The 24,701-nt window shown below is 35.1% G+C and overlaps 5 protein-coding genes across 7 annotated transcripts; 1 reads left to right on the forward strand and 4 right to left on the reverse strand.

Annotated features, from left to right (window-relative positions):
• Window positions 1–313: 313 nt before the first annotated feature.
• LOC110627648 (alanine--glyoxylate aminotransferase 2 homolog 1, mitochondrial) lies at window positions 314–2,025 on the reverse strand. The gene is given in 4 exon segments (XM_043962232.1): window positions 314–1,296; window positions 1,417–1,593; window positions 1,675–1,773; window positions 1,775–2,025. Coding segments are annotated over 4 exon segments (360 nt in total). The 5' UTR covers window positions 1,829–2,025; the 3' UTR covers window positions 314–1,266.
• LOC110628817 (pentatricopeptide repeat-containing protein At2g22070) lies at window positions 1,765–4,851 on the reverse strand. Its single transcript, XM_043962229.1, has 2 exons — window positions 2,020–4,851; window positions 1,765–1,819 (listed from the first exon to the last, which is right to left on the reverse strand). Exon 1 carries the CDS (start codon window positions 4,742–4,744, stop codon window positions 2,390–2,392), a length of 2,355 nt encoding a protein of 784 aa, XP_043818164.1. The 5' UTR covers window positions 4,745–4,851; the 3' UTR covers window positions 1,765–1,819; window positions 2,020–2,389.
• A 3,842-nt stretch (window positions 4,852–8,693) lies between these two features.
• Window positions 8,694–15,392, reverse strand: LOC110628819 (pentatricopeptide repeat-containing protein At4g02750). Of its 2 annotated transcripts, none has more exons than XM_021775629.2 (6): window positions 15,117–15,392; window positions 13,125–15,039; window positions 11,433–12,426; window positions 11,043–11,265; window positions 9,921–10,045; window positions 8,694–9,054 (listed from the first exon to the last, which is right to left on the reverse strand). In XM_021775629.2, the coding sequence occupies exons 2-3, from the start codon at window positions 14,664–14,666 to the stop codon at window positions 11,620–11,622; spliced, it is 2,349 nt and encodes a 782-aa protein (XP_021631321.1). In that variant the 5' UTR covers window positions 14,667–15,039; window positions 15,117–15,392; the 3' UTR covers window positions 8,694–9,054; window positions 9,921–10,045; window positions 11,043–11,265; window positions 11,433–11,619. The 2 variants fall into 2 exon arrangements, with proteins under 2 accessions (XP_021631321.1, XP_021631320.1); XM_021775628.2 differs by having other exon boundaries at window positions 9,921–10,089.
• A 752-nt stretch (window positions 15,393–16,144) lies between these two features.
• Window positions 16,145–19,019, forward strand: LOC110627361. The gene is made up of 7 exons (XM_021773641.2): window positions 16,145–16,292; window positions 16,398–16,538; window positions 16,796–17,128; window positions 17,237–17,283; window positions 17,787–17,843; window positions 18,383–18,515; window positions 18,693–19,019. The coding sequence occupies exons 2-7, from the start codon at window positions 16,412–16,414 to the stop codon at window positions 18,707–18,709; spliced, it is 714 nt and encodes a 237-aa protein (XP_021629333.1). The 5' UTR covers window positions 16,145–16,292; window positions 16,398–16,411; the 3' UTR covers window positions 18,710–19,019.
• A 915-nt stretch (window positions 19,020–19,934) lies between these two features.
• On the reverse strand, window positions 19,935–22,720 carry LOC110627449 (pentatricopeptide repeat-containing protein At4g39620, chloroplastic). Of its 2 annotated transcripts, none has more exons than XM_021773756.2 (3): window positions 22,301–22,720; window positions 20,672–21,908; window positions 19,935–20,314 (listed from the first exon to the last, which is right to left on the reverse strand). In XM_021773756.2, the coding sequence occupies exons 1-2, from the start codon at window positions 22,646–22,648 to the stop codon at window positions 20,808–20,810; spliced, it is 1,449 nt and encodes a 482-aa protein (XP_021629448.1). In that variant the 5' UTR covers window positions 22,649–22,720; the 3' UTR covers window positions 19,935–20,314; window positions 20,672–20,807. The 2 variants fall into 2 exon arrangements, with proteins under 2 accessions (XP_021629448.1, XP_021629447.1); XM_021773755.2 differs by having other exon boundaries at window positions 19,935–20,190; window positions 22,301–22,717.
• Window positions 22,721–24,701: the final 1,981 nt, after the last annotated feature.

Consider the following 24,701-nt stretch of genomic DNA (forward strand, 5'->3'; position numbering starts at 1 on the left):
AGAAGAAGTGAGAAGGGAAGGAAACAGAAAGAAAGAGGGAGAAAGAAGGAGCACGGTCGGCAAGGGATTTGGTCCAATTGCTTCTTTTTTTTTTTTTTTTTTTTTTTTTTTTTTTTTTTTTTCTGTCTAAGCTTTGTAATGTTTTTGGTTGCGGGTTTAAAATTTTTTCATTCGATTTTTCGTGGTTTAACTTCCCCTGCCTTTGGATGGGAGAGATTTTATTTTTCATTTTACTACTTATAGAAAGTATATTAGTGACTTTTAATAGCCACCCCGATGCATGTAAGAACTTTCCTGTCTTTGTACCTCTATATTTCTCAAACAAAACTGCAGTTTCTGACTTGGTAGGTGTCTTCTCCTTCTTGTCAGTCATGAGTTCTATCCTCACCGTTAAATCCCTCCTCCTTACATCTCCACTGAATGAAACTAAAATATAGGAAATTAAGAATACTAGAACTGCTTACAGTACCACTTATTTAGAACAAAATATATTGCATAATGAAGTAGTAATTTAGAACTTATAAATAGTCAGATTTACAAATATGATGAAAACATCGTGTGTCTGGACAGGAGCAGCAAATTCATTGATCCTACACGTGTCTCTTAATGGCTTCACTTGAGACATTTATTTTCTGTACAGCTAGCATGCAGTGCACAGACTTTCCCAAGCAATTCAATTTGCCTAATAACTTTTCTGGAGACATGTTAGCACATGCATGCAGACAACGTCACACACTCAGACTGGCGATGTCCTTAATAAACTAGTAAGCTCATGGAGATTACTTGAGTATATTTTCCAATGAATACAAAAGGTTCCTAAAAGTTATCAAAGAGGTTTGCTTGTGTTCAAACCCCAATGATTCGCTGACCAGCCGCAAATTTAGAGGACGCAAATACAGCCTGTAGATGGCTTAAGCCAACAGATAGTCAACACAATGAGAGAAATTACCCCAATGATTCGCTTTATACTTTTAGCGTGCGTTTGAGATGAAAAGTTTAAAGGAAATTACTGTCATGTCTTCGCTGAAGGGCTCTCACGCGGCCAGTCATGTAGGAACCCACGTCAACACAATGTTCTTGATCTTCTCTTTCTCAACAATTCTCAGCACTGGAAGTCCACCAACAGGACAGACAGGGTTCCCACTAAAAGTGTCTTTGAAATTTCTAAGCAATCACGTTTGCTATTTATGGTGTTGTCATCACTGCTCCCACTCCCAGGACATGGTATACCGCTGCTGATACCCTAAGAGATGATACTTGTATATTTTATAGGGCCACTGGGCAAGGTCCATAAGGCTGTCAAATCAAGATAATGTGACATTTAAAGCATAAAAGTAAACAACAATAAATGATGCAGCTAGGAGCTGCAAAATTGAAATTTGATGCAGGAACTCACTGAAAGATAATTTGAAAGACCTTTGCCATTGTAACTATGTTAATGACTCCTTGTGTATCAAAACCACCAAAAATGGCTTCCTTTGTGGTTAATCCAATTCGCACTTCATCAGAAATGCACACACCTCCAGCTTTGCGTACAATTTCATGAACTATTTTCAAGTATCCAAGGGCTAATTCAGCTGCTCCTCCAACTCCCTAGAAATAAAGTTAACAAGAAAATAAAGGTTCAGAAATGCCCGTTTCTTTGCTGAAAAATATCAATGCCTATTTGCCAACCTGAATTATTTCAGGTATAAATCCAACAAATTTTCCTGAAGTACCATAAGCAATGTGATCTTGCACATCTTTGGCATAACCAGCGGGATCAGAACAAAAATATTCCTGAGTATTGATCTGGGTTAATCACATGATGGGTTTTACCCTGCAGCATGAGAGAATCAGACTCATTGACTTTGGCTTTCTTGCCAATTGCCTGTCTTATGTGAAGAGAGGCAAAGTTATTTAAAGAATGCAGATTCTACAAGGGCAGACCTTTGTAATTCTGTAAAATAAAACCATTAACATCAAAGTCTAGTCAAAATTCCACTAAATTATAGAAGAAAGTCGATGAATCATGTATACCAGCTTTTAGATGCTGTCCGTGAAAGACGACTAATGTTTTGCTAAATCAAACTGCATTCTGTAGAAATTATATTAACACATGCCAATCCCTCCAAGAAAAAGGAGCCTGAAGAAGATGTGCCACATTCTCAATATCAAGAGAAAGAAAGTAATATATTCGTTTCCAGAATCTTCTGCTTTACCTCCTAAGCAGTTTTCCAAGGAGAAGTTGACTAGAATAGGCACCCACACTGTTAAAAACTGAAAAACCAAACAGTGCCTTCTTAATATGTCAGAACCAGCCTTTTGTAGGCTTCCATAGACTCCAGAATTATCTCAAAATAGATCAACTATACTTAACAGTTGAACTCTTCAAGTCCCTTTCTCATGCTTACCAATAGTCCCGGCAGGAACAGAAACCGTCCTTAAAATGATGAAATCTTGTAACATCCCTCACAATTATTTCTCTTCCCACAAGCTTGGAGACAAATTTGATAGCCGTGTGACAATCATTACAGACTCTGAGATTCTTCATAATCCTCAAGGTGGTGTTTTCTGGAGTACTTATTAGCCCAAATGCGATGGCAAGTTTCTCACTGTGATATCTAAGAAGTTTATCCTTCACTTCTTCTTCAAGGTCATGCAGTACAGATTCGGTGTCTGGAACAAAACCCATCTTTTTTATGTCCTTCCAGATCTTGTCCATCATTTTATATATTTCATCTTTCTGTGGATGGCGGCCATCTTCAGCTCCAAAGACATGAACTTTGTTCTGAATCTGAACCCAACTAAATCCTTGCTCTTTCTTCACTCCTCTATCCTTCATTAACTTTCTAATTTTAGCAGCATCTTCCCATTTTCCACAAGCTGAGTACACATTGGCAAGGGCAGAGTATGCACCACCGTTGTCAGGCTGAATAAGGAGCAGTCTCTCTGCAGCAACTTTTGCCAGATCAATATTTTTATAAACCTTACAAGAAGATAACAGTGAACCCCAAGCTATAACATCAGGTTCTACAGGCATCTCTTCTATAAAATTAAATGCTTCTTGCAACAACCCAGCACGCCCAAGCATGTCAATCATGCATGCATAGTGGCTTAGAGTTGGCTCAATTTTGTGTACACTAACCATCAAATTAAAATAGCTCCGGCCCTGTTCCACCAATCCTACATGTGTACAAGCAGAGAGCACACCAACATAAGTTATATGGTCAGGCTCAATGTTGAGTGCCAACATCTTCTCAAACAGCTTTATAGCTTCTTCTCCAAGACCATGTTGAGCTAAAGCTATAATCATTGAAGTCCAAGAGACAGTATCCTTGTTCCAACATATCAGATTAAATACCTTCCGTGCACCATTGATGCTTCCAGCTTTTGCATACATTGTGATCAGCGCATTGCCCACAGAAACTGATAAATGTTCCCCTGATCTTATGGCACTTGCATGAATTTGTTTTCCATGATTCAAAGAAGCCACATTTGAAATGACGCTCAATATGGCTGCTAGTGTAAAACTATTTGGTTGAGGTCCTTCATTAGCCATTTTCCTAAAAAGCTCCATGGCGTCGTCATTTAAGCCATTCTGCAAGTAACCTACTATCATGGCTGTCCATGCAATGACATCCCGATCTCTCAATGAGTCAAAAATCTGTCTGGCAGGGGCAATATCCCCAAGCTTGACATATCCATCCAATAGGGCTGTAAATGCTATAACATCAAGATCTGAAATCCCACTATGTTCTACAACCCTTTGTGCTATTTCAAGCCCTCCAGACTTCGCATACATTGAGACCAAAGCATTTTGCACCACGCCAGATAAATCAAACTGTATCCTAATAATGTAACTGTGAATTTGTTTCCCGAGATTCAAGTTCTCAACATTGGCACAAGCTGATAAAATACTTGCTAAGGTGAACCTGTCGGGTTTCAGAGAAGAATCCCGCAACAAGCTATAGAAGAGTTCTAGTGCTTCCATATCTAGACCATGCTGATTGTATCCTGCAATCATCGAATTCCAAGAAACTATATCCCGTTCACTCATTTGCTTAAATTGTGCTAGGGCAAGGGCAACATTGCCAGAACGCATATACAAACAAATCATAATATTCCAGCTTGAAATGCTCCTCAATCTCATCCTATCAAAAATAATTTGTGCCATAACCAAATCTCCAGCCTTAGCATACATATTCAGAAGTGAATTCCCCACAGGAATATATCCATTAAGCCCTAATTTTACGATAAAAGAATGCACTTTTTTACCTATACCTAGAGCCCCCGTAGCAGCACATGAAGAAAGTACATTAGTAATCGTGAACTGGGTAGGCGTAACTTTGTCCTTCACCATCTCTACAAACATCTTTATTGCACTCTCAAATAGACCCATTTGATTATAACCCACAATCATTGTAGTCCATGCAACAGAATCACGATCAGGTATTTCATCAAATAGACGGCGAGCCTTGCCTATTTTTCCCTGTTTTGCATAACATGAGAGAATAGTATTCCATGAGAATGTGCTTTTCACAGGCATTTCATCGAATAAATTGTGAGCATCACTAATGTACCCAGATTTTGCGTACAAATTCATGAGGTTGTTCATTAAGTAGACACTAAAGTTGAGGCCTAATTTAATCATCTGGGCATGGATTGATTTACCCATTAATTGCTCTTTGGATTTGAGGCTTGTTTGTAAGAGAAATGCATAAAAATCTGAAGAGGAAGAAGGGGAAGAAGGCGATAACTCCATCAGAAACTGGATTAATGAAATGAAAAAAAAAAAACGAACAGCAATTAGAAGATTTTATTTTCAGAGTTTCAGCCATGTCCATCTAAAAGGCACTTCTGAAAGGATATAACAAGCAGGCCATATGACAAACACTTGCCATTCTTTATATAAACGAAACTACGTCGTTTATGTGCACACACCAAACATATTTGAAAAAAAAAAAGGCTACATATTCAATATTTATATTTTAATAAAAATTTTTATAAATTGAGACCAAAGGAAAATTTTGTAAGATATATAATTGATAAAATTAAAAATTAATTATTAAAATTTTAATGAAAATATTTCAAATATCAATATTATTAATATATTTAATTTTATTCATCGATTTTTAAAGTTTAAATATTTTAGTTTTGATTAGTTTAAAAAAATATTTTAATTTTGATTAAATAAATATTTTAGTTTATGAAAATGTACATTAATTTACATTATTTTTTTATAAATTAATCGTATTTTTATTTATAGTATAATTTTCTAATTAAATATAAAATTCTTTTATATTTTTCATTATCTTATGAACAACTTAATTATGCAAACTCTATACACCTAACCTATCATCTATTTATTTGAAAATTTGTCAATTTTAATTGAATTATATATACTTCTAACAATTAATCTATTTATATATTTTATTATAATCACACAAAAAATAGATATAGTGATGATAAAGACTGATGTCTCGAAATTCAGTACAAGGTAGGTTAAAGATATATCTTGATAAATTTAGTCTGATTTGTCTCCCCTTGCTTTCTTTATTTCTTTTCTTTTTTATTTTCTAGTGACGTATAGTCGTTATTTTGCATTTGTATCCTCCTATCATAGTTACGTTGATTGTATATATAGATATTCTGTATCCATTTTCATTATCAGACAGTCATTTAATTCCATCCGACACTAGATACAATCTCGGGCGTCACGGGATTTATTATCTCACAAGACCAGAGAGATAAATACGGTCAGACATCTTGTGCATAAGCTCGAGTCCGGTCTAGCTCATTAAGTAAAGTTTGAACTTGCATGTAAAGCGGACCTACGTATTGGGTTTTAGTAGAGTTAAGGTCTAACCTTCCCAGTACGGGCTCAATTAGGGCCAGGGTGTCTAAGACCCGATTATCATCAAGTGCCCCTTTACCTGCTCATTAATTATTCAATGATTAATGAGGGGTGAATCTCGAAACTCCAATTATTACTGCGCGACTCTAAGAGAGTTTTTGTTAAAACGTCTTCTCTTCGCCTTTACCCATTTCAAACTTACGCTCTTGCTTTCACTTACTGCTTTGCCTCTTGCACTGCTTCTACTATCTTGCCCTTTCTCTTCTTTGTAATTCCTACCTTTCCAATCCGAGGTACGTCCTACTCTTTTCATGGCTTCTGCTAGGATTTCTAAAGTAGTGGGTTTGGTGTTCTCTATCATCTCTTTCTCATTTTCTCACTATCTTTTCAGTGATTATTTTGACACTACCATCTATAGAATTAGGACTCCCTTATCTAACGAGCGGATAGTTCTTCCCTACCCACCACTGGCGGGTCTAATAGACGCCTAGTAAGGATATAATTTGATCTTTTTCGTCAAATAAGCGATTTCAGGTAGACCTTCCCCTTTACCCATTTCTTTATTGAGGTCTTCTGTCATTTTTGGTGTCTCCTCAGATGTTGTCCCTCAATTCTATCTTGTTCATGTGTTGTTTCGAGTTCGTTTGCCTGTGCTGGGGTTTTGCCCCTTTTATTGAGTTGTTTTGTATCTTCTTTCATCTCGTTAGGTCTACCCACAAGTTCTATTACTTTGCTCTCCTAGACCGAGCCGTCCATATTTGTTGGGTATAAGAATTCGATAAAAGGTTGGGCAGAGAATTTTTTTGTTGTCGAGCTAAAAGAGAGCTTAAGAATCAATTGGAATATCGACCTCTCCTGGGGAGAGGTCCCTCAGAGTTGTAACGACTTCCTAGGTTAAGCCTACTAGACCAAATTTGTCTTCTCTGACTAATCTCTGTAAAGAAAAAATATAATGTCGAGAAGTGTATATTTATGTTTGACCTGTAGGACTGCAGAAAAGCTGGTATTCTTTTCTAATTTTCTTTCTTTTTATATTTTTCTTTCATTGTTTTGAACTCTAACTAGATTTGTATTTTCTTTTCAGCTTTTGCTGTATCAATGACTATCATCAAACTTCTCAAGAATTTCATCATATTTCGGGAAAGCATGAAGGAGACTCTGGTCGCTTTCAAGGCCAACAAATACATAACTGATGTGACTCAAGAGGTTTTTCAGGCTACAAACCCTGCATCTACAGCTCATCGCTCTGCCCCTACGCCTGCGCTTTCCCTGTTTTGGTGCCTATGACAAGAGGCTCTCACTCCGCAGCATCTAGGACTCGATCCCCGCTAAAGTGCCGACTCCTGCCAATAGACTCCTCCTGCTCCCAAGAAAACTCCTAAGGAGCCCATCACACTCAGCGCGTAGGTTGATAGTAGTTCGAAAGAGAGCACTGGGATTGCTCATTTGGGCGTTCCATCTATCTAGGCTGTAGAAGCTGTCGTGATCAGAGGTGGGGCTACCAAGCATGCTCAGACTTTAGAACCTGTGACTGAGGGCAGGGCTGCTAAGCGCACTCGGACCTCGAAACCTACTGGAGAAACCCCTTCTCCCCATGTTGATAAAGGGAAAAAGGCAATGAAGCATCTGTCATCCTTTATTCCTTTTTCCTTTTATCCTCTAGTGACATGTACCCGCCGTCCTGCATTTGTATTCTCCTATCATAGTTACGTTGGCCATATGTATGGATGTATTATGTCCTTTCCCATTGTCAGGTAGCCATTTAATTTCATCCGGCACCATGTGGATACGATCCCACGTGTCGCGAGATTTGTTATCTCACGGGTTCAAAGGGATAAATATGGTCAGATCTTTCATGCATAGGCTCCAGTCCGGTCCGGCTCATTAAGGTGAAACTTGGGCTTACATGTGAAGCAGATCTATATATTGAGTCTTATTAGAGTTAAGATCTGACCTTTCCAACACGAATTCAATTAGGACTCGGTTATCATAAGAGACGAAAGAGAAAAAGATATGAAATGAGAGAAATACTTAAGTGAGAAAAATTGAGGACATGAAAAGAGTAATAAATATGAAGAGAGAGATTGATGGTAATAAGCGAGAGATTTAATGCGTTTGGAATAATTGTTTGTAGAAAATAATTCAAATGATTTTTTTTAAAATTATGTAAAATTTTAATTTATTTTTAATTGAAATTTTTAAATAAAAAATTAATTTTTTTTATTTGAAGTAAAATTATTGATAAAAAAATAAATTGAATTAAAATCTTATAAAATTATCCATTTCAATGGAAGAGAAAATAAAAGTAGTAATACAAATATAGGGAGTGAGATAGGATGTTTTAGATTTGTAGATTTTATTTTGCAAATTTAATTTATTACTTCAATTTATCAAAGTTTGAATTATAGTAAAAAAATCGCTAATATGAAAAGAAAATGTATATAAATAATATTTTTATTTTAACCTCGATAATGTAAAATTTAACGTTGAAATGTTAATAGAAAATTTAATTTTTTGATGACACACGATTATATCTTATAATTTTTATTAATTTTATTTTTTTATATATATTAAAAATATAATATTTTTTATTAATTTTTTAATTATATTCCTCTTAAATATATTAAATTTTATTAAATAATAAGAGATATTTTTAAAAAAATTTTAAAAATAAAATAAAATAAAAATAAAATTATAATAATCAATTTATATATTATTATAGTTTAAAAAGGAGAAGTGGATAATAATTTTAAAATAACAAAAAAACAAAAGAAAAAATTTATGAGATGGAGAGACTCTACCCTTTATATCGTACAAGATTAAAGTATAAAAAAGAAAATCCTTATTTTCTAAAGGGTAAAAAAAAGTTGAACACTCTGATATCTTATTAACTAAAAAGGTTTAGATAGAAAAATATGAAATACTAAATTCGAATCTATCAGTAAGTATTGACCATAATGAGGCAGCTTATATGAGCACATAAACAGGGATGGTCAGAGTAACAGGTGAGACGATGCAGAACATCCGGTACAAGCACAATGTTTCCTGGGAAAGTTGGAGAGAGAAGCATGTAATCAGTGGGAGAGGTTTCTAGGACCTACAGGAACATGAAGGCTCTTTTTAGATTGTTCTTCCAGTGGCAGTGACCATGTAATGATATCATATCCATCTTGGACTGCTGCAAGATTCCTTAGGACTTCAGCCACAGTCGAAACATCCTTCCATCAACAAGAAAAATGAAATTCTGATTAAATATTAGGAAAGTGAATATGAACAATAGCAACTGCTGCTTCAAGGTTATTCACACTGACATAAGAGGAGCTTATAGGGATATTTGTTGTAGATTTTCATTTATCAACAAGTTAAATTTTGGATTTGGAACTCTTCGCAGTGGCTGTAAAAAGTGAAGTAACTTCATATTATGGTTGATGTGATAGGATGGAAAATATCTAGAGATTTTACAACAGTAAAATAACATGTCTGCTTGCAATCAGGAAGAGGTGCAATGAGCATCAAGGATTTTAAGGTTGATTGAACTGAGCTGAAGGTCAGTTTGGAAAGCATTGGATATAATGGAATTTGGTCAAATCCACTTAGTTTATTTCCTGGAGCTGTTCTATTCACTCTGGGGCTTAAGATTTCTGCCATTTCATCTAATTGTATACTGCAACTCAACCTTCAACCCAAGAGCAACCCCATAAAATATGTGATAAGAGTTATATGAGAATACTCCTCTGCGTTGACATTTTCCTATGATTTGTTAAATGAGTACAGAAACTCCTATATCAAACAATTAATTGCTTTAATTGTTTTTCAGATAAATATAGCTACATGACAATAGGAAGTGACAGCTGAAATGTGGTAAAATATTGCAATGAAAATTACAAGATTGAATGTGAATTCTCAAATGCTATACATATTTGTGTTAGTGTATGCCATTTCTAATTCAAGTTAATTCATACAACCAATTGAGTGGTTGATTGTAAGTCTGAAATAAAAATGAAATATATATATGGTAGAATAGTAGACTAGAGAATAGGGGAGTAAATGGACAAGATAAGAGAATAATTAGAAAAAAATAGACCTGATAAGGTAGTGAAGCCAAGCATTTGCATCCACTTATTATCACTAGGAAGCATAAAAAAGGCATCAATTCCATGCTCCCAGGAAGAGGATTTGGACAGAGTAGCCTTTGCATGGACTTCTTTCCTGCATGCCATAATGACAGCTTCAGAAAGCCAGGACCTACAAAACTGATAAATCAGGGAAATAAGCTGATCAATCTGACCCCAAAGGCAAGCTATCAACCTGATACAATTTTAAACAACATTATCCAAAGTTTACACTGTAACTTGTGAATAAATGGGAGGGCTATGATTGATACAGGCACTGGAGTTTAGGATTTTCTTTTATGGATCCTTTACTATTTGTTTTTCTTCTTTCCAAGACCATTACGTTGCACCATGTTAGATAAACAGTTTTAGAGGAAACACACCTGTATTCCATGATGGCTTTACACTTTAAACCCCACTTCTTCCAAATTCCCATATCTTTTTCCCAATAAATTATGAAGTTTAGTTCATGAATCACACACAACTCCATAAAGTGGCCCCCTTTTTTGCCCAGAGGACATAGGAGAACAATTTGGAGAAAGGGTAAGAACCAAGTTGAATGTATTTTTGAACTAATGTCAAATTAAAACATTCGTTTTACTTCAAACAATATAATCAAAATTCATTTAAAGTGAACAGAAAAATATCAGTTTTTTTTTTCACTGGTGTTATCCAATTCCAGTACAAAAGCATTTGACACTGCTAACTCTACTTTAAAATGGGGAAAAAAACATTTGCTACAGCTGTGCCTGCCATAGCCTATTTCTTATACATGATATCATCAAAATTCATTTTAAGTGAAAAGAAAAATATCAGTTTTTTTTTCCTGTTATCAAATTCCAGTACAGAGGCAGTTGACACGGCTAACTCTACTTTAAAATGGAAAAAAGGGAAAAACATTTGCTACAGCTGCTCCTGCCACAACCTATTTCTTATACATGACCATGACCATAATTTAAAACTATTACTTAAAGCACTTTGGAAGCGCACATTTGAGGAAGTGAATCATTGGACTGTACAGTTCCAGCCATCTCATCCTGGATAAACATCAAACTTAAATGGAAGGATTAATATGATTATGATGAGAGACTTACTTTATTATATGGAATATAGATACGCCTGTGGAAATGCAATAGCTCTTCAGTCTTCAATGTAATCAGTTCGTTTTGTTTTCACTCGATTTCTATTGCCCTCTATCTTTCCCACCATATCACACTTGATGGACATTTTGTTCCAGATGAGATGGAAGATATTCTTGACTACATTTTGTTTCAGATGTGAGATGTCCACTGCCAAGATACCCTAGAGATATTGTACCTGTTAAATGGTAGGAACAATTAATATTACTACAGTAAGGCTTCCATAACCAATCGACGAACAAGCTTGTTTCCAAATATCAACAATATGAAAGGAACAACAATGAATAATTTCTAATTTCTGAATGAATATGACAATTTTTTTTCTGAATAAACTAAAACTGATACCAATCACTCCACTTCCAGGGCTCAGTTGCAGAAGGTTTTCCTCTATTATGAAGCAGCAATGCTGAATTCTATTCTTTCATTGCAAGAGTTGACAACAATTAACTGGTTGAACAGAGAAACTGCCTAAACTTGACAGGTATAGAGGGTACATCCAAATGCATCAAGGATCCTAAATATCTTTCCAGTTTCACCAATAATCCCCACAAGAACATGAACCTTCTTTGAAGTGGTGAAAGCGATTATTATCTCTTAAGATGATCGACCTTCCTGTGATCTTGGATATATATTTGATGGCATTGTGACAGTCTTCACAAACCCGCAAATTTTTTATCACACGAATAGGCCTTCCAGTAGGTATGGAAAGAACCCCATATGCCACAGCCAATTTCTCACTGTGATACTTGAGCATCTGCTCCTTTTCCTCCTCTTCCACATCATGTAAAACCATTTTTATAGAGGATAAATATCCTTCACGTTTCATTTTCAAGTACATCTCTTCTAGAAATTCATATATTTTATCCCTCTCTGGGTGAAGACAATCCCCAACTGTAAATGTATGGATTTTATTTTGCACTTCGAGCCAACTATACCCAGGTACCTTCTTCACGCCTTTATCCCTCATTTTCACTCTCATCTTACTAACATCAGGCCATCTTCCTGAAGCTGCATATAAATTTGAGAGAAGAACATACATCCCTGAATTATCAGGCTCCATCTTGAAAATTATCTCAGCAGCCTTTTCCCCTAATTCAGTATTGCCATGGATCCTGCTTGCACCAAGTAACGCACCCCATGTTGCAGCATCTGGTTCAAAAGGCATGTTTCTCATCAAATTTTGCGCCTCATCCAAGCGCCCAGCTCGACCTAAGAGATCAACCATGCAAGTGTAATGTACTGAATTTGCTGTGATACCATATTCTTGACTCATAGAGTAAAAGTATTCAGTGCCCTTCTCCACTAAGCCAGTGTGACCACAGGCAGACAACACACCAACCTGGAAAAAGAAACAAACAAAAGAAGCAAAAAGTGAAACTTTGAACAGAGAAAAGCTGTGTGCATCAAACAACCTGATTAGGTTGGAAGATATCATTACGAAGCAATATTGGTATGAGAAAATATTTACTTATAACAAATTTTAATTGTAAATCAAATTGTCAAAGCTTCAATGGATGTTTCTTCACTTTAGTGAAATAGATAATTAGATAATGTATCAAAATTCCCGGTGGTAAACTCCCAAGATCATGTTCTATTGAGGAAAGCACAAGTAGAAAAAAAACAGCATTTATATAGATGCCTTAACAGAGTGGGCATGCAGTCATTATCAGCAAAAAAAACATTTAAAGCACTTGCTCATTGAGGACTTGACCAACTTGATCCAGAACATTAATCTGCAAAGCAAAACCATTTCCTAATGATGGTATAGCTGAATAATCAAACAAGAAAATGCTCTTCAATCCTCACACCTCTGCTTGGTAGATTGGTCAGCAAGATTGAGGCCCTCATTAAGACCCAACTCGAAAGGGCCTTACTCTCAACCATATGGGTTGGTACTTGGCTGTATTTATAGTTTCACTATGCCATTTAAGCAATATTCGTATTAATCCCATGACAAATGCAAAGATCGATAGGAGTATTGTTCAGTAAATGTGCATAAAATTTTGTTGAAAGTGAATCAAACGAGTAAAGTATTACCATAGTTGCACCATCAGGCTTGAGACCCATTGTCTTCATCGACTCAAAAACCATCAGCGCTTCTCTACCAAATCCATGCCTTGCATAACCATAAATCATTGTATTCCATGAGATTAAATCCTTATCTGATATTTCTTGGAATGCATCATGTGCTTCATCTATGCTTCCACACTTGCAATACATTGCAAGAAGAGCATTCCCCACAAAACATCCAGTCTGGTATCCAGACTTGACTAGCCAACCGTGCAATTGCTTCCCCAACTCCAAAGCTGCAATATTGGCACATGCAGTTAAAGCACAGGTAAACGAGGACCTGTTCAACCTTTCTCCATCTCTTCTCATTTCTACAAAAAGATGTGCAGCCTCTTCACTATAGCCATTTTGAACATAGCCAGCAATCATAGCTGACCAAGAGATGAAATCACGCTGAGGCATCCTATCAAACAAATCCCTTGCACGGGCAACATCCCCACTCTGGGAGTATCCTGTGATCATTGTATTCCAAGAACTAATATTTCTACAAGGCATTGCCTCGAACAGTTCCTTTGCCAGGTCCAACATCTTACATTGTACATACCCTGCAATCATTGAATTCCATGAAATTGAATTCTTCTCAGGCATCCTTTCAAAAATGCTTTTTGCTTTATCCAACATCCCATTTTGCACGAATCCAGACACCATTGCTGTCCATGTAAACACATCCCTAGTAGGAGCCTCCTCAAACAATCTCTCTGCTTCTTCTAGCTCCCCATTCTGTGCATAACCTGTAATCATAGTATTCCACGAAACCTCATCTTTCACAGGGATCTTATCAAAAAGCCTCCTCGCATCAGCTAATCTCTTCCTCCTCAAAAATCCACCCATTAAACAATTCCAAGAAACAATATCCCAGTCCAATTTTGATTCAAATAACCTCCTTGCATCATCTATCCTCCCATTGTGCACATATGCTGCCAGCAAACCATTCCATGAAATCGCATTCTTATACGGCATCTTATCAAAAATTTCTCTTGCCTCATCAACAAACCCATTCTGTGCATATCCAGATAGCATTGCATTCCAAGAGACAACATCCCTTTTGGGCATTTTCTCAAACAGTGCACGAGCAGCAGCAAGATTTTTATTCCTCACACATCCACTGAGCATCACATTCCAAGAAAATAAATCTCTGTCAGGCATTTTATCAAACATTTCTCTTGCTAGATCAAACTTGCCATTCATTAAGTAACCAGAAATCACTGCATTATATGAGACCGTACTTCGAGAGGGCATGGAGTTGAATACTCGAAGGGCGGATTCACATTGGCCATTGCGCATGTGGGATGTAATAGCCATATTCCAGTTCACAATATCAGAGCCTGTGGTTTCTACTCCATCCTTAGAAGATTTCTGTTTTCGGCTTAATTCTTTCTTTGACGGATATGAGTTTGGGATTGGATTTCTGCTCTTTATTGATAGGGGACTGGTGATGAGTTTTTGTTGGATTTTCTGCGTGAGAATGCAGCCACTATGAAACTGTCGCCAATTGAATCTACCGTGCATTTCTTCAATTTCAAAAAGGTGATGATCTTTGGGTATGCTGCTTTATTTGCAGCAATTTTGAATCACCAGGTTTTCAGATATTCAACTTATCTGTTATGGGTCACCGGTTCTCAAGTCAGGAAGTATCAGGAAAAGAAGGGAACGCTATTCCTGTAGTTGCACAGAAGTGAACACAACACGCAGTATCTATATGTATATCATGGAGAAAGTATCCATTTCATTGTTCAAGGCCATCCCTGGAGTTGGGCTCAATATTTGTGCACTAAATTATGAGTCCACTGTTCAGTGTATTGGTTATAGAAAAAGCATCTCGCTCATCATCGACAATAGTTAAAAGACTGGTGCCCTGATCATTAACCCGCTTCCACTCCACCTGTGAGGAACCAAGGACTCAGGTCAAGATGATAGGAGGTAGAAATGGTGACTGTGCTGCAAATTCTAATAGGTTACCTGCCACCATAATGACTAGGATCAAAGGTCTGGTCGTCATATATAGCCTTCTTCAGCTTTTGGGCAAAGCTTGGAGGAAGCATGACCATATCGGATGGGAATTCAGTAATGTTAAAATCAGGATCACCCACAAGTTTTCCTCACTGCAAATGCTTCGCTTTGGTGATGGATCCCAATGGGGCCGGAAAAGCCTTTTGACTCTATATTCAGCAAGGATGTTTAAAATCTATGGCAGTAGAAACTTGACTTGATATTTCAGGCTCTTAAGCCTATGTCATTCTTGGAGGGTAACATGCTATGAGCTTGCAAACTTTCCAAGTTCTGCAGTAATTTATTAAATTATTATTATTTTTAGAAAAAAATAAAAGAAAACATTGTGATTTTATCGGTGTTTTTATTTTGAGTGTTGCAGTTTTTAAAGATATTTTAATATGTTTTTAAAATTAAGTGATTAATTAATAATTTTATCTATAATATAAAAATTAAATAGTAACTTATTTAAATATCAAACTTTATATTTTTATAATTTATTTAAATACGTAACTTATTTAAATATGAAACTTTATATTTTTATAATTTATTTTATATATTTACTCTGTATAATTTTAAATTTTTATTTTTTTAATTGAGTTTAAACATTTTGACCATAAAACTATTTTGTGATTAATATATATTTTTTAATAGGAGAATGGAATATGGAGTAATATGTATGGGCCAATTTAATAAAGATATTTGATAAAAAGATATTTTAAGAAAGGTAAAATTTTTCAAAATCTCTCAAAATTTATTTTTTCAACTCATTAAATTTGACGGTTACTGAAATTTGAGTAGTATTTTATAAAATCTCTTCTCACTTCATTACAGTTAATTAAGAGTTTAGACAGTATTCTGATAATAATAAATAAATTTAAAATAAATACCGTTGAAGAAATTCAGTTTTTTTAAAAATATTTTGGATTTGAAACGGATTTAGTTAGCGCATTTGTAAACGGGTTTGGTTTAGGTACCGGTACCCGTACCCGGTAATCCTGTCTCAATCAGTACTTTTAAATTTTCAGTTAGTTTGAAATTCAATTAATTCCTCTCTATCTTCCATTTTGCTTTTCTTCTTCTTTTTCTCTTCAAATATTATGCTCTCAGTTGCCATTCTTCTCATTCATTTGCACATTCACTGAGGTATGAAGATCCTCAAACTAAGAATCATCATTTGCTTTCCTGTTGATTCGATTAGGGTTTCTTATAGATTGATAAACAAAGTAATTTTGTTTTCTTTTGATGCAGGTTTGTGCTGAAAAATGGCAAGACGAAGAGTTAAAAAGACGGTAAAAGAAGCTGCATCCTCACCACCTGAGTCTACTGTTAATGGCAATCGCCCCCAAATTCAAAACAAAGAAACACAAGTGCCATTGATAGACCAGGAAGGTTGCAGCTCTTATCATGCTTCCTTGTTTTCCCCTTCTTATTTTGTTTTTGTGCATAATTGGAGTTTATTTGCAGTTAGAGTCGAACTTTGGGCTCTAAATTTTGTCCATTTACTGTAACCTTGCATTCAATTTCTGTTGTAGAATTTTCATGGTCAATATATTCTATTTTTCTGGTCAAATCGAAGATGATAGCTACTGCTGAATGTTTATTATTTTTTGTTTTTTTCTTAATCCTTTTTCTGTCCCCCAAAATAGTTGAGCGCCAAAGTGCTGCAATTAGGGCTATGCGTGATGTGGAAATTGAACATTCTCTAACTGGGTTGCGTTTGCTCCGCTCATATTTTAACGAGGAACAACTGCAAACCCCTGTTCTCCAATTCTTCAAAGAAAACCTTCCGAATTTATCCATCATAAAAAATGGCGAGAACTTCGAAGTGCAGTGGAATGAAAAAGATGATAATTTATCTATGAGCCAAGCTCCTGGCGGAAGAGACTTTCATGCTTCTCTTTTACATCGTTTGTCCATAGCTTATTCTGACTGCTCTGTCATCCCATCTCTTCATGGCTTTGAATTATCAAGTGATGCAGGTGATGGTGAACTTTTCTTGTCTCTTTTTTTGTGTAAATTTGAGTGTGGCATCTGGTTTCTTGAGTTGGTGTTACTTTTATCTAACATGGATTATTTGATCGATGCAGTAAGAACCAGCCTGTTGGGTGTTGACAATCTGCATATAAGGGACTTCGTATGTTCCATATTATTTCTGTTGCTACCTCTTGTTTTTCGAAAGAACAATGGGGGGTACTTGTAAATTCTAAGATTTATTTGAGGCCTTGAAGTTACATAATTTAATGGGTGCTTTTTGGATTCTTTATTCAATTATTGCTTCTTTAACTGCCATTGGTTTGTGAAGATCTTTTTGAGAAAAAAAATGTTTATTGTAAAGTGTTTGCTGATTGAAGATGAAAAAAAATCTATAGCAGATATCTTGGGTAGTCAAGGAGCTGTTGGCCCTAAAAGGATTTTCATGTTTATTGTATTTTCTCCCTTCTGTTTTAGTTTTGATCTGGAAGAAGAAAAATACATTCTCTTTTTGAGGTTTTAGCTAATTGTATTTCACATTTACCATTCATGGATCAAACATTGAAAATTGTGCTTTTTTTTTTTTGTCATGAGAACACCCTTTTTATTCAAGATTTACAAATTTCAGTCTTTATTGAATGCAAATTTTGATATTGTATTTCATAGGGTTTGGAGGGGCCATGTGATTCTCAGATGTTTGGGGACGGTCTGCGAACTCCTGGGGTTTGTATATCTTATTTTTTTTCCATTAGTTCCAAATATTGTAACATTTTAATATTAAGTATGATTTATATTAGAAGTTCTTTAAAGCTAACTTCTTTAATATAACTTTTCAGCAACCCCACTTTTCCCAAAGAAAGTTTTATTGACTTGTACAAGCATAAAGTAGATGAGAGTAGATCACTAGATAATATGTTCTCTAATTTTCTTTATGAATTACGATATTTCCTTATATTAGTGCATTGCAAGTCTGTGTGTTGTGAACTTTCACAATGCGTATAAGAAATTATGTGCTAGATTAGAGATCACAAGAAATGCTTGTTTGTGTTGGACACAGTTCTGCTAAATGATAGTATTAATGAGGTGTGTGATATGATCTTGTAGTATATGACCTATCTAGGATCTGATAATGGAAATGTGACACATATTTGGAAAGTTCAGGTCATTGTTAAATATTTGCAAGCTAAAGGAGCGCCATTTGGCGCTTTAAGTACTTTGTGATGTATGAAGTGTGTCTAAGATAGCTCTAATTGTTGATGCAGGTGAGCAGCCAGAGGTTGTCTATGGGAATGACACCTAAGACTCTAAGGCTGCCAAAACCTGGTGAGATGCTTCTCTCTGTCCGTGGTTCACCACTTGGTGTCTACAAGGAAGATAACATGGAAGCCATACATGGTAAGATTTAGTGATATGAAGTATATTCACTTTCATAGCTTCTCATTCCAGTTCAAGAAGTCAATGCCGATTGATTAGGTCCTTTTTTCCAGATTTTTTTAAAGAGTTTTTGAAATCATTCATTTCACTTATGTTATCTTTCAGTTTTTGTTCTGATGTGTTTATTTTTTATTTCAGAATCAGAAGAGGGTTGATTGGCTTCATGCCATTCAATTAAGAGAGAAAAAATATGAAGACTTGCCAGTAGAAGCTTGGTCTGAATGTATTTCCATTACCTGGCTATTATGTAAGAAGTTGTACTTCTTCCAACGTGCAGTTGTCTTCCTGTGTAACCATAATCCTTGATCTTGCAATTCAAGGATCTCAAATCAACTCATTAGATGCTTTATTATTTACTGAGAGTTGGATATTTCAACAACTGTAATAGAACGGCATATCTTCAATTTGTAGTTAATCTTGCTCTTGCAAATAAGTGTCTATTTAAACTTCCCTCTGTTTACTTTAGCACTTACAGAGATTTGTTTTGCCATTTTAATTACCAAACTCCAGCACAGCAGTAAACCAGTGGTTTGGATGGATATGTTCCCTTTAAGGAAGCGCCTAAGGGTAACTTTTATCTCTAATTAACGAAGGAATTTGGGGATGTTGGTTTGACTCGGGGAATAAAGGCCAATGACTCCAGCTGACGTTGCCTGCAAAGACCACTCACCAGACCGTAATGTAATGTAATGCATTGCGATGTATTATGGTGTCTCAAACATAACCTTACTTCAGTATTCAGTATTTAAAGAGGATATAGATTTCCTAATGAACTGTTAGAACGAAAGAACCGGATTTTGGTAGATGATTGTGCAACTCTCCAGTTTCGTAATTATAAAAAATGAATTACCTTTTTTAAGTGCTGGAGCCTAGAGCAGATAGTTCTCAAGTTAATAAAAAAAGAGAAAATTACTTCATCCCTATATTATAAATAAATTCATTAATTTTTCAATTTTAAAAAATATATTAAAATATTTTTGAAATTTTAAAAAAAATTATTAATTAATTCATCAATTTTAATTATTAAGTATTATAAAAAAATTTAAAATATTTTTAATTTAGGGAGATTAATTAGTAGACATTTTAATAAAATTTAAAAAATAATAATAAAAATTAAATAATAAAATATTTAAAAATTAAAACTAATGAAAAAATTAATTAATAAAACCTTTAAAATCTTAAATACGTTTTAATGTATTTTTTAAAATTGAAAACTAACCGATCAGTTTTTTTATACTACAAAAACTAAATAATAAATTCAATAAGAATATATGCTTAGACGAACAGAGGGTGCACCAAGTCAGAGAGGCAAGTCAAATTTTAACTTGCCAGTTTGTGAATGTTAAAAATGATTAATATTGCTACTCATAGATAACAATGTGATAAGTAAATGTACATCAACGCTCTTCATTCAAAGAATCACAAAATTCAGGCAATTTCATGTTTTGCAAAAAATGTACAAGCAAAGGTAACATATCTCAACATTCTTGGAGTAGCAGTATTGCCAGTACATAAAGGCCAATCATACTGGAAGATCTCCCATTATATAGCACTGAACTACGCAGAGTTAGTGTGTTGAATGTCCTAATATGGGTCCTTGTTACAGGGTTGAATGTCTCTGTCTGGTACGTAACTCCTACACATGTAATAGCCATAAACATCAGTTTTAGGAATACATGATTGCATCCATGAACGATATAAGAAACGTGGAAAGCAGAAGCAAGGGGAATATATAGCACAAGGGGCTAAGCACTCGATCGCTACAACAAGAAACACAAACCAAAAAAGTAAATAGGTAAAGAGGGAAATTCCATCAGATTCCAATGTTAAAAAAACAAAACCAATTACTAGTCAATGTTCAAACACTATGCTGTCATTGTTCAATACATCAACGTGTTTGGTTTTCAGTGTATAGTTTGAGTTGCATGTCAAAGACAACAAGCAATGCTATTGATGGAACAAACAAGAATAAGCTAAATTCAAATGTTGAATTCTTAAAGAAAATAAAGATAAAAGTAGTTCCCTGAAAGAATGTTTGAATAACACAAGTACACAACTCTGAATTATGAAGTAAAAATGAAAATGTAATCGGAGACTAAAGGGCGAAAAATACATACCAAATCACATGCAGACCAACTAATTAGATGGTGAACCAGCCAACTGATCCTTTGAACTGTAAGTTCTACATTGAATGTCCCTTATATAGGAAAAGATCAGATGAAAACACAAACAATAATTCCATCAAGTCTTGGCCTAACTCTGCCGACTTTTTGAACCAGATGCATGATTGGCAGAATTTGAAGTTGCTGGTGAAGACTTAAAAGCTCCCAAAGCTTCCAGGAAGAACCTCTTATTGGGGACAATACCATCTCTATCCATGTGCTTTAGCAGTTTCTGTACAAGCTCCTTCATGTTGGCTTTAGTGTAAGCCTTGTATAGGAGTTTATACGTTGATGAATCAGGTAGCACCCGAATGCTCCGTGCACTGTCAAATAGTAAATCTGCTTCCATGGGCAAACCATTCATACAATAAACATCAAGCATGGCGTTTAAGGTTGAAACTTTGATCTCCTTTCCAGATTCAACCATATCATCAAAAATATCCCTAGCCTGAGAAACAGAGTCACAAATTCCATACATCATGATAAGGCTCTCGTATGTAATGAAGCTTGGTGTGTATTTCATTTTGGTCATCTTCTGAAAGACACCCTCTGCTTTCTCTTTCTGCCGTGCCTTTCCGTAATTCATTATCATGGAATTAAAAGTAGGCAAAGTTGGTTTCTCTTTGGAATGCAAAAGGCTCTTAAAAACTTGCTCCATCTTTTCAAAATCTTGTTTCTTTCCGTAAGAATCAATCAGCAAATTAAATGTAATAATATCAGGTTTACATTGATTACTTTTCATCAAAGAAAGTACAGACTCCATTTCTCTGATCATCCCATTTTTGCCATATGCATCCATCACACCATTAAATGTATATATATCAGGAGAAACAATACTCTGGTCAAGATCCTTAAACAAAGCATTAACTTGATTCACATTTCGAGCTTGAGCAAAAGCTCTCAAAAGAATATTGTATGTCACGACGTTGGGTTGACATCGTTCCATACCTTTCATTTTCTCAAAGTAACCAAGAGCTTTGGACAAAGCCTTTTCTTTATCCTTGGAGTGGAGGTGTGCAGTGATCAGTGCATTATAAACTGAAGTGTCTGGCCGGCACCCACTGTTACGCATCTCAGAGAAAAGCCACATAGCCATTCGGGTTTGACCCTTCTTTCCCATAACTGATATCAACTTTGAATAAACACCACTATCAGGTATATACCACCGCTGTTTCTGCATCCATCTGAACACCTAAATGTGTGATTCATATATAAGTGCCCGTTCTTTTCATTTGATGCTTGTAATCCAATGTATTCTTACTGAACATAGATCAATTACAATGACATTATACAGCTTTGAACTATCTGGATTAATATCTTATCAACTCACATAATCATATGCATCTGTACAAAGTTGATGATCGTATAACAAAATTTTACTCTTTAAAACAAGAATCAGCGAAAATTTCAACCAAAAACCCTAAGATAAATGAGTAACAGTTAAAAAGAAGAAACAATAACCAAACAAATCAAACCCATATGTATTTAACAACGAAAGATAACAAATTTAACAAAGAAGTGAGGATTGATTACACCCATAAGCTAGAATAGCACCAGAATTATTCAAAGGAGTCACAGTAGTACCTCAAGGCATTGAAGCCATTTGTCCCGCTTGCCAAGCTCTTCAAACAGCAAAAAACAATGCTCAGTCCTTACAATTCTCACATACTTATCCATTGTCCGTACCAACGGCACTTTATCAGTGAAACTCTTCATAAGGACCCGAACCAACTCTTCGGTCTCCGATTTCTCGCTTATGGGAACCGCTTTCTTCCTGGGTCTGGTTGAGGCGCAGGAAATGTGGGTACGGCAGAGATGTTTCTGCGGAGTCCATGGAAGGGTAGGATTGAGAATTTGCGAAACGTGCTGGGTGAAGGAAGAGGAGTTGAGCGTGGAGAGTTGCAGAGAGTGTGGTGACAGATTCAGTGGCATTTCGCGGTGACAATTGCAGAACTAAGAGTTTGCGATTTGGGAGAAAGGGAGCGAGAGAGAGACAGAGTATAAATACTGGAAAAATCTGTTGTCAGAATAAGGGGTGGAACATAAATAAGGAATATTTTGGGGTTAATGTGAAAAATAAAATATTTGATGGAATAACTAATATGAAAAATAGTCAATTGCATAGCAGAAATGTGGGAAATGATTGGGTGCTGAGAAGTACCACACATTAAACCAATCATATTACAATATATTAATAAAAAAAATAGAAAAAACTATTCATTAATTCCACACCACTGTTATATTTCCTTTTATTTTTGATAAAAAAGTTTTTTAAAAAAATTATGAAATTTTTATTTCTAATAATTTATTACAATATAATTGATTTGGTATGCCACCTCACTTCTTCTATATCTAATAATTTGCCAGAAATATCATCCAATCTGTTGTATCCATTCGCTGAAAAATATTTTTTGCAAAAAAAAAAATTTCCCCTTTTATTTTCTTTTTATATTTTTTAGCATTAGACATTCAAAATATTTAGTAAAAAAAATATTTTTATCATCAAAACAAAAATAAAATGATTTCTTTATAAAAAATAAATTTATTTTCTAAATTTTAAAACACTTATCAACATTAGAATGTATAAATTTATGATTTCTGGGTGTGTGCTTGCTATTCTCAGTGTATTTGGCCTTATGTAAGGACATCCTCTAGGACTGCTCCTGTAGACCTCAGTGACAAAGGGACAATTTTTTTCCCTTTTGGTTGAGAAAGAAGAGAAAACATATAAACGGAGGGACACATCAACGGTCATCCTTACATTTTCACTGTTAATCTGTTATTTACATCGATGAAATATAAAAAAAATGAAAGATTAAAACAAGACCCAGAATACAATTTCACCTATATAGGACGTTGTCGTGTACAACATACCTCTGACAATGTACAGATCCTAATGAAACAGAAGCAACTTGCAGGATCTAAATTTTCTGTATCCTAAATCTTTTCTGCATCTCATAAAATCCTAAACTAAAAGAAGTTTACCGGATATAATGGTTTATGACGTTCCAATGGCCAATTTTTCAGACTGTAGCGGATCGATATCATATTGTCCAGAAAAAAAAAAAAAAGCAGACTAAGTTGACAACTTAAGCAGCAGAAGTTTTGCTTGAGAAGGTACCAAGGAGGATATAATAGATGCCCATGTTTCCGGTGGTAAATTGCTCTGGAAGTGCCTTACCTGTTGAATTACTCGGTTGACAGTTTCCTCTGAGGCCAACTTATGATCAGACAATAATATCTACATACAAACAAAGTTTCCTCAGGTAAAGAAAAACAGGTAAGTGAGGTGAGCAGAGCCTATGCTAATGGTATTTGAAATCCACATTAAATTCTTAATCACATTCATGAAACTAATATTCTTTCACTAAATTAACTAAATAAACGATAATTCACTCAAACTATTTACACTAAATAGACTTCAGATATACTAAAGCTTAAAGAGTAAAAATAAATTAATGGGCAGAGAGTTTACCTCTGCAAAGACTGCAAATATTTTGGATAGATGACTATTATCTTGAGTAAGTTTTTCACGGAACCTGAAATGATATACAACATATGAAGCCTAGGTAGGAAAATCTCTAGACAACCAGTGATCTATGGTAAAATAAGCAGCTTACTTTTCAACCAGTGAACATAGCTGATCATGGACTATTCTGGCCTGATATAGATCATTCAATATTGGCAAATGACTTAACCAGATACCAAAAACCTGTTAATAAATTACACATAACATCACAGAATTGCTGTAACAAACTACCAATGAACTGTAATTGTAAAACAAGGCCTAAGCCAGTTTAACTAATTGTATGAGCCAAACTAGTGCCAATTTTGATGGTTATCGGATTGCCAATTTGAGATCCACATAATTAGATGTTCTTCAGGACTGCATAAATGATTGAATTTGAACGACTTCCAGGGAAAAATTCAAGATAGACAAAACTTATATATGTATAAATCAATCCCTGAATTTTTATTATTACTA

This window comes from Manihot esculenta, chromosome 12, assembly GCF_001659605.2.
Source record: "Manihot esculenta cultivar AM560-2 chromosome 12, M.esculenta_v8, whole genome shotgun sequence".
Lineage (NCBI taxonomy): Eukaryota > Viridiplantae > Streptophyta > Magnoliopsida > Malpighiales > Euphorbiaceae > Manihot > Manihot esculenta.

Excerpts from the sequence above, each read along its gene's own strand:
- LOC110628817 (XM_043962229.1), bottom strand. The coding sequence starts at position 4,744 with ATGGAGTTATCGCCTTCTTCCCCTTCTTCCTCTTCAGATTTTTATGCA.
- LOC110627449 (XM_021773756.2), bottom strand. The coding sequence starts at position 22,648 with ATGCCACTGAATCTGTCACCACACTCTCTGCAACTCTCCACGCTCAAC. Across the intron at positions 21,909-22,300 it reads AATGGCTTCAATGCCTTGAG|GTGTTCAGATGGATGCAGAA; the intron begins GTACTACTGTGA and ends TCACACATTTAG.
- LOC110627361 (XM_021773641.2), top strand. The coding sequence starts at position 16,412 with ATGGCAAGACGAAGAGTTAAAAAGACGGTAAAAGAAGCTGCATCCTCA. Across the intron at positions 16,539-16,795 it reads GCCATTGATAGACCAGGAAG|TTGAGCGCCAAAGTGCTGCA; the intron begins GTTGCAGCTCTT and ends CCCCCAAAATAG. Across the intron at positions 17,284-17,786 it reads ATCTGCATATAAGGGACTTC|GGTTTGGAGGGGCCATGTGA; the intron begins GTATGTTCCATA and ends TGTATTTCATAG.
- LOC110628819 (XM_021775629.2), bottom strand. The coding sequence starts at position 14,666 with ATGCACGGTAGATTCAATTGGCGACAGTTTCATAGTGGCTGCATTCTC. Across the intron at positions 12,427-13,124 it reads AGCCTGATGGTGCAACTATG|GTTGGTGTGTTGTCTGCCTG; the intron begins GTAATACTTTAC and ends TTCTTTTTCCAG.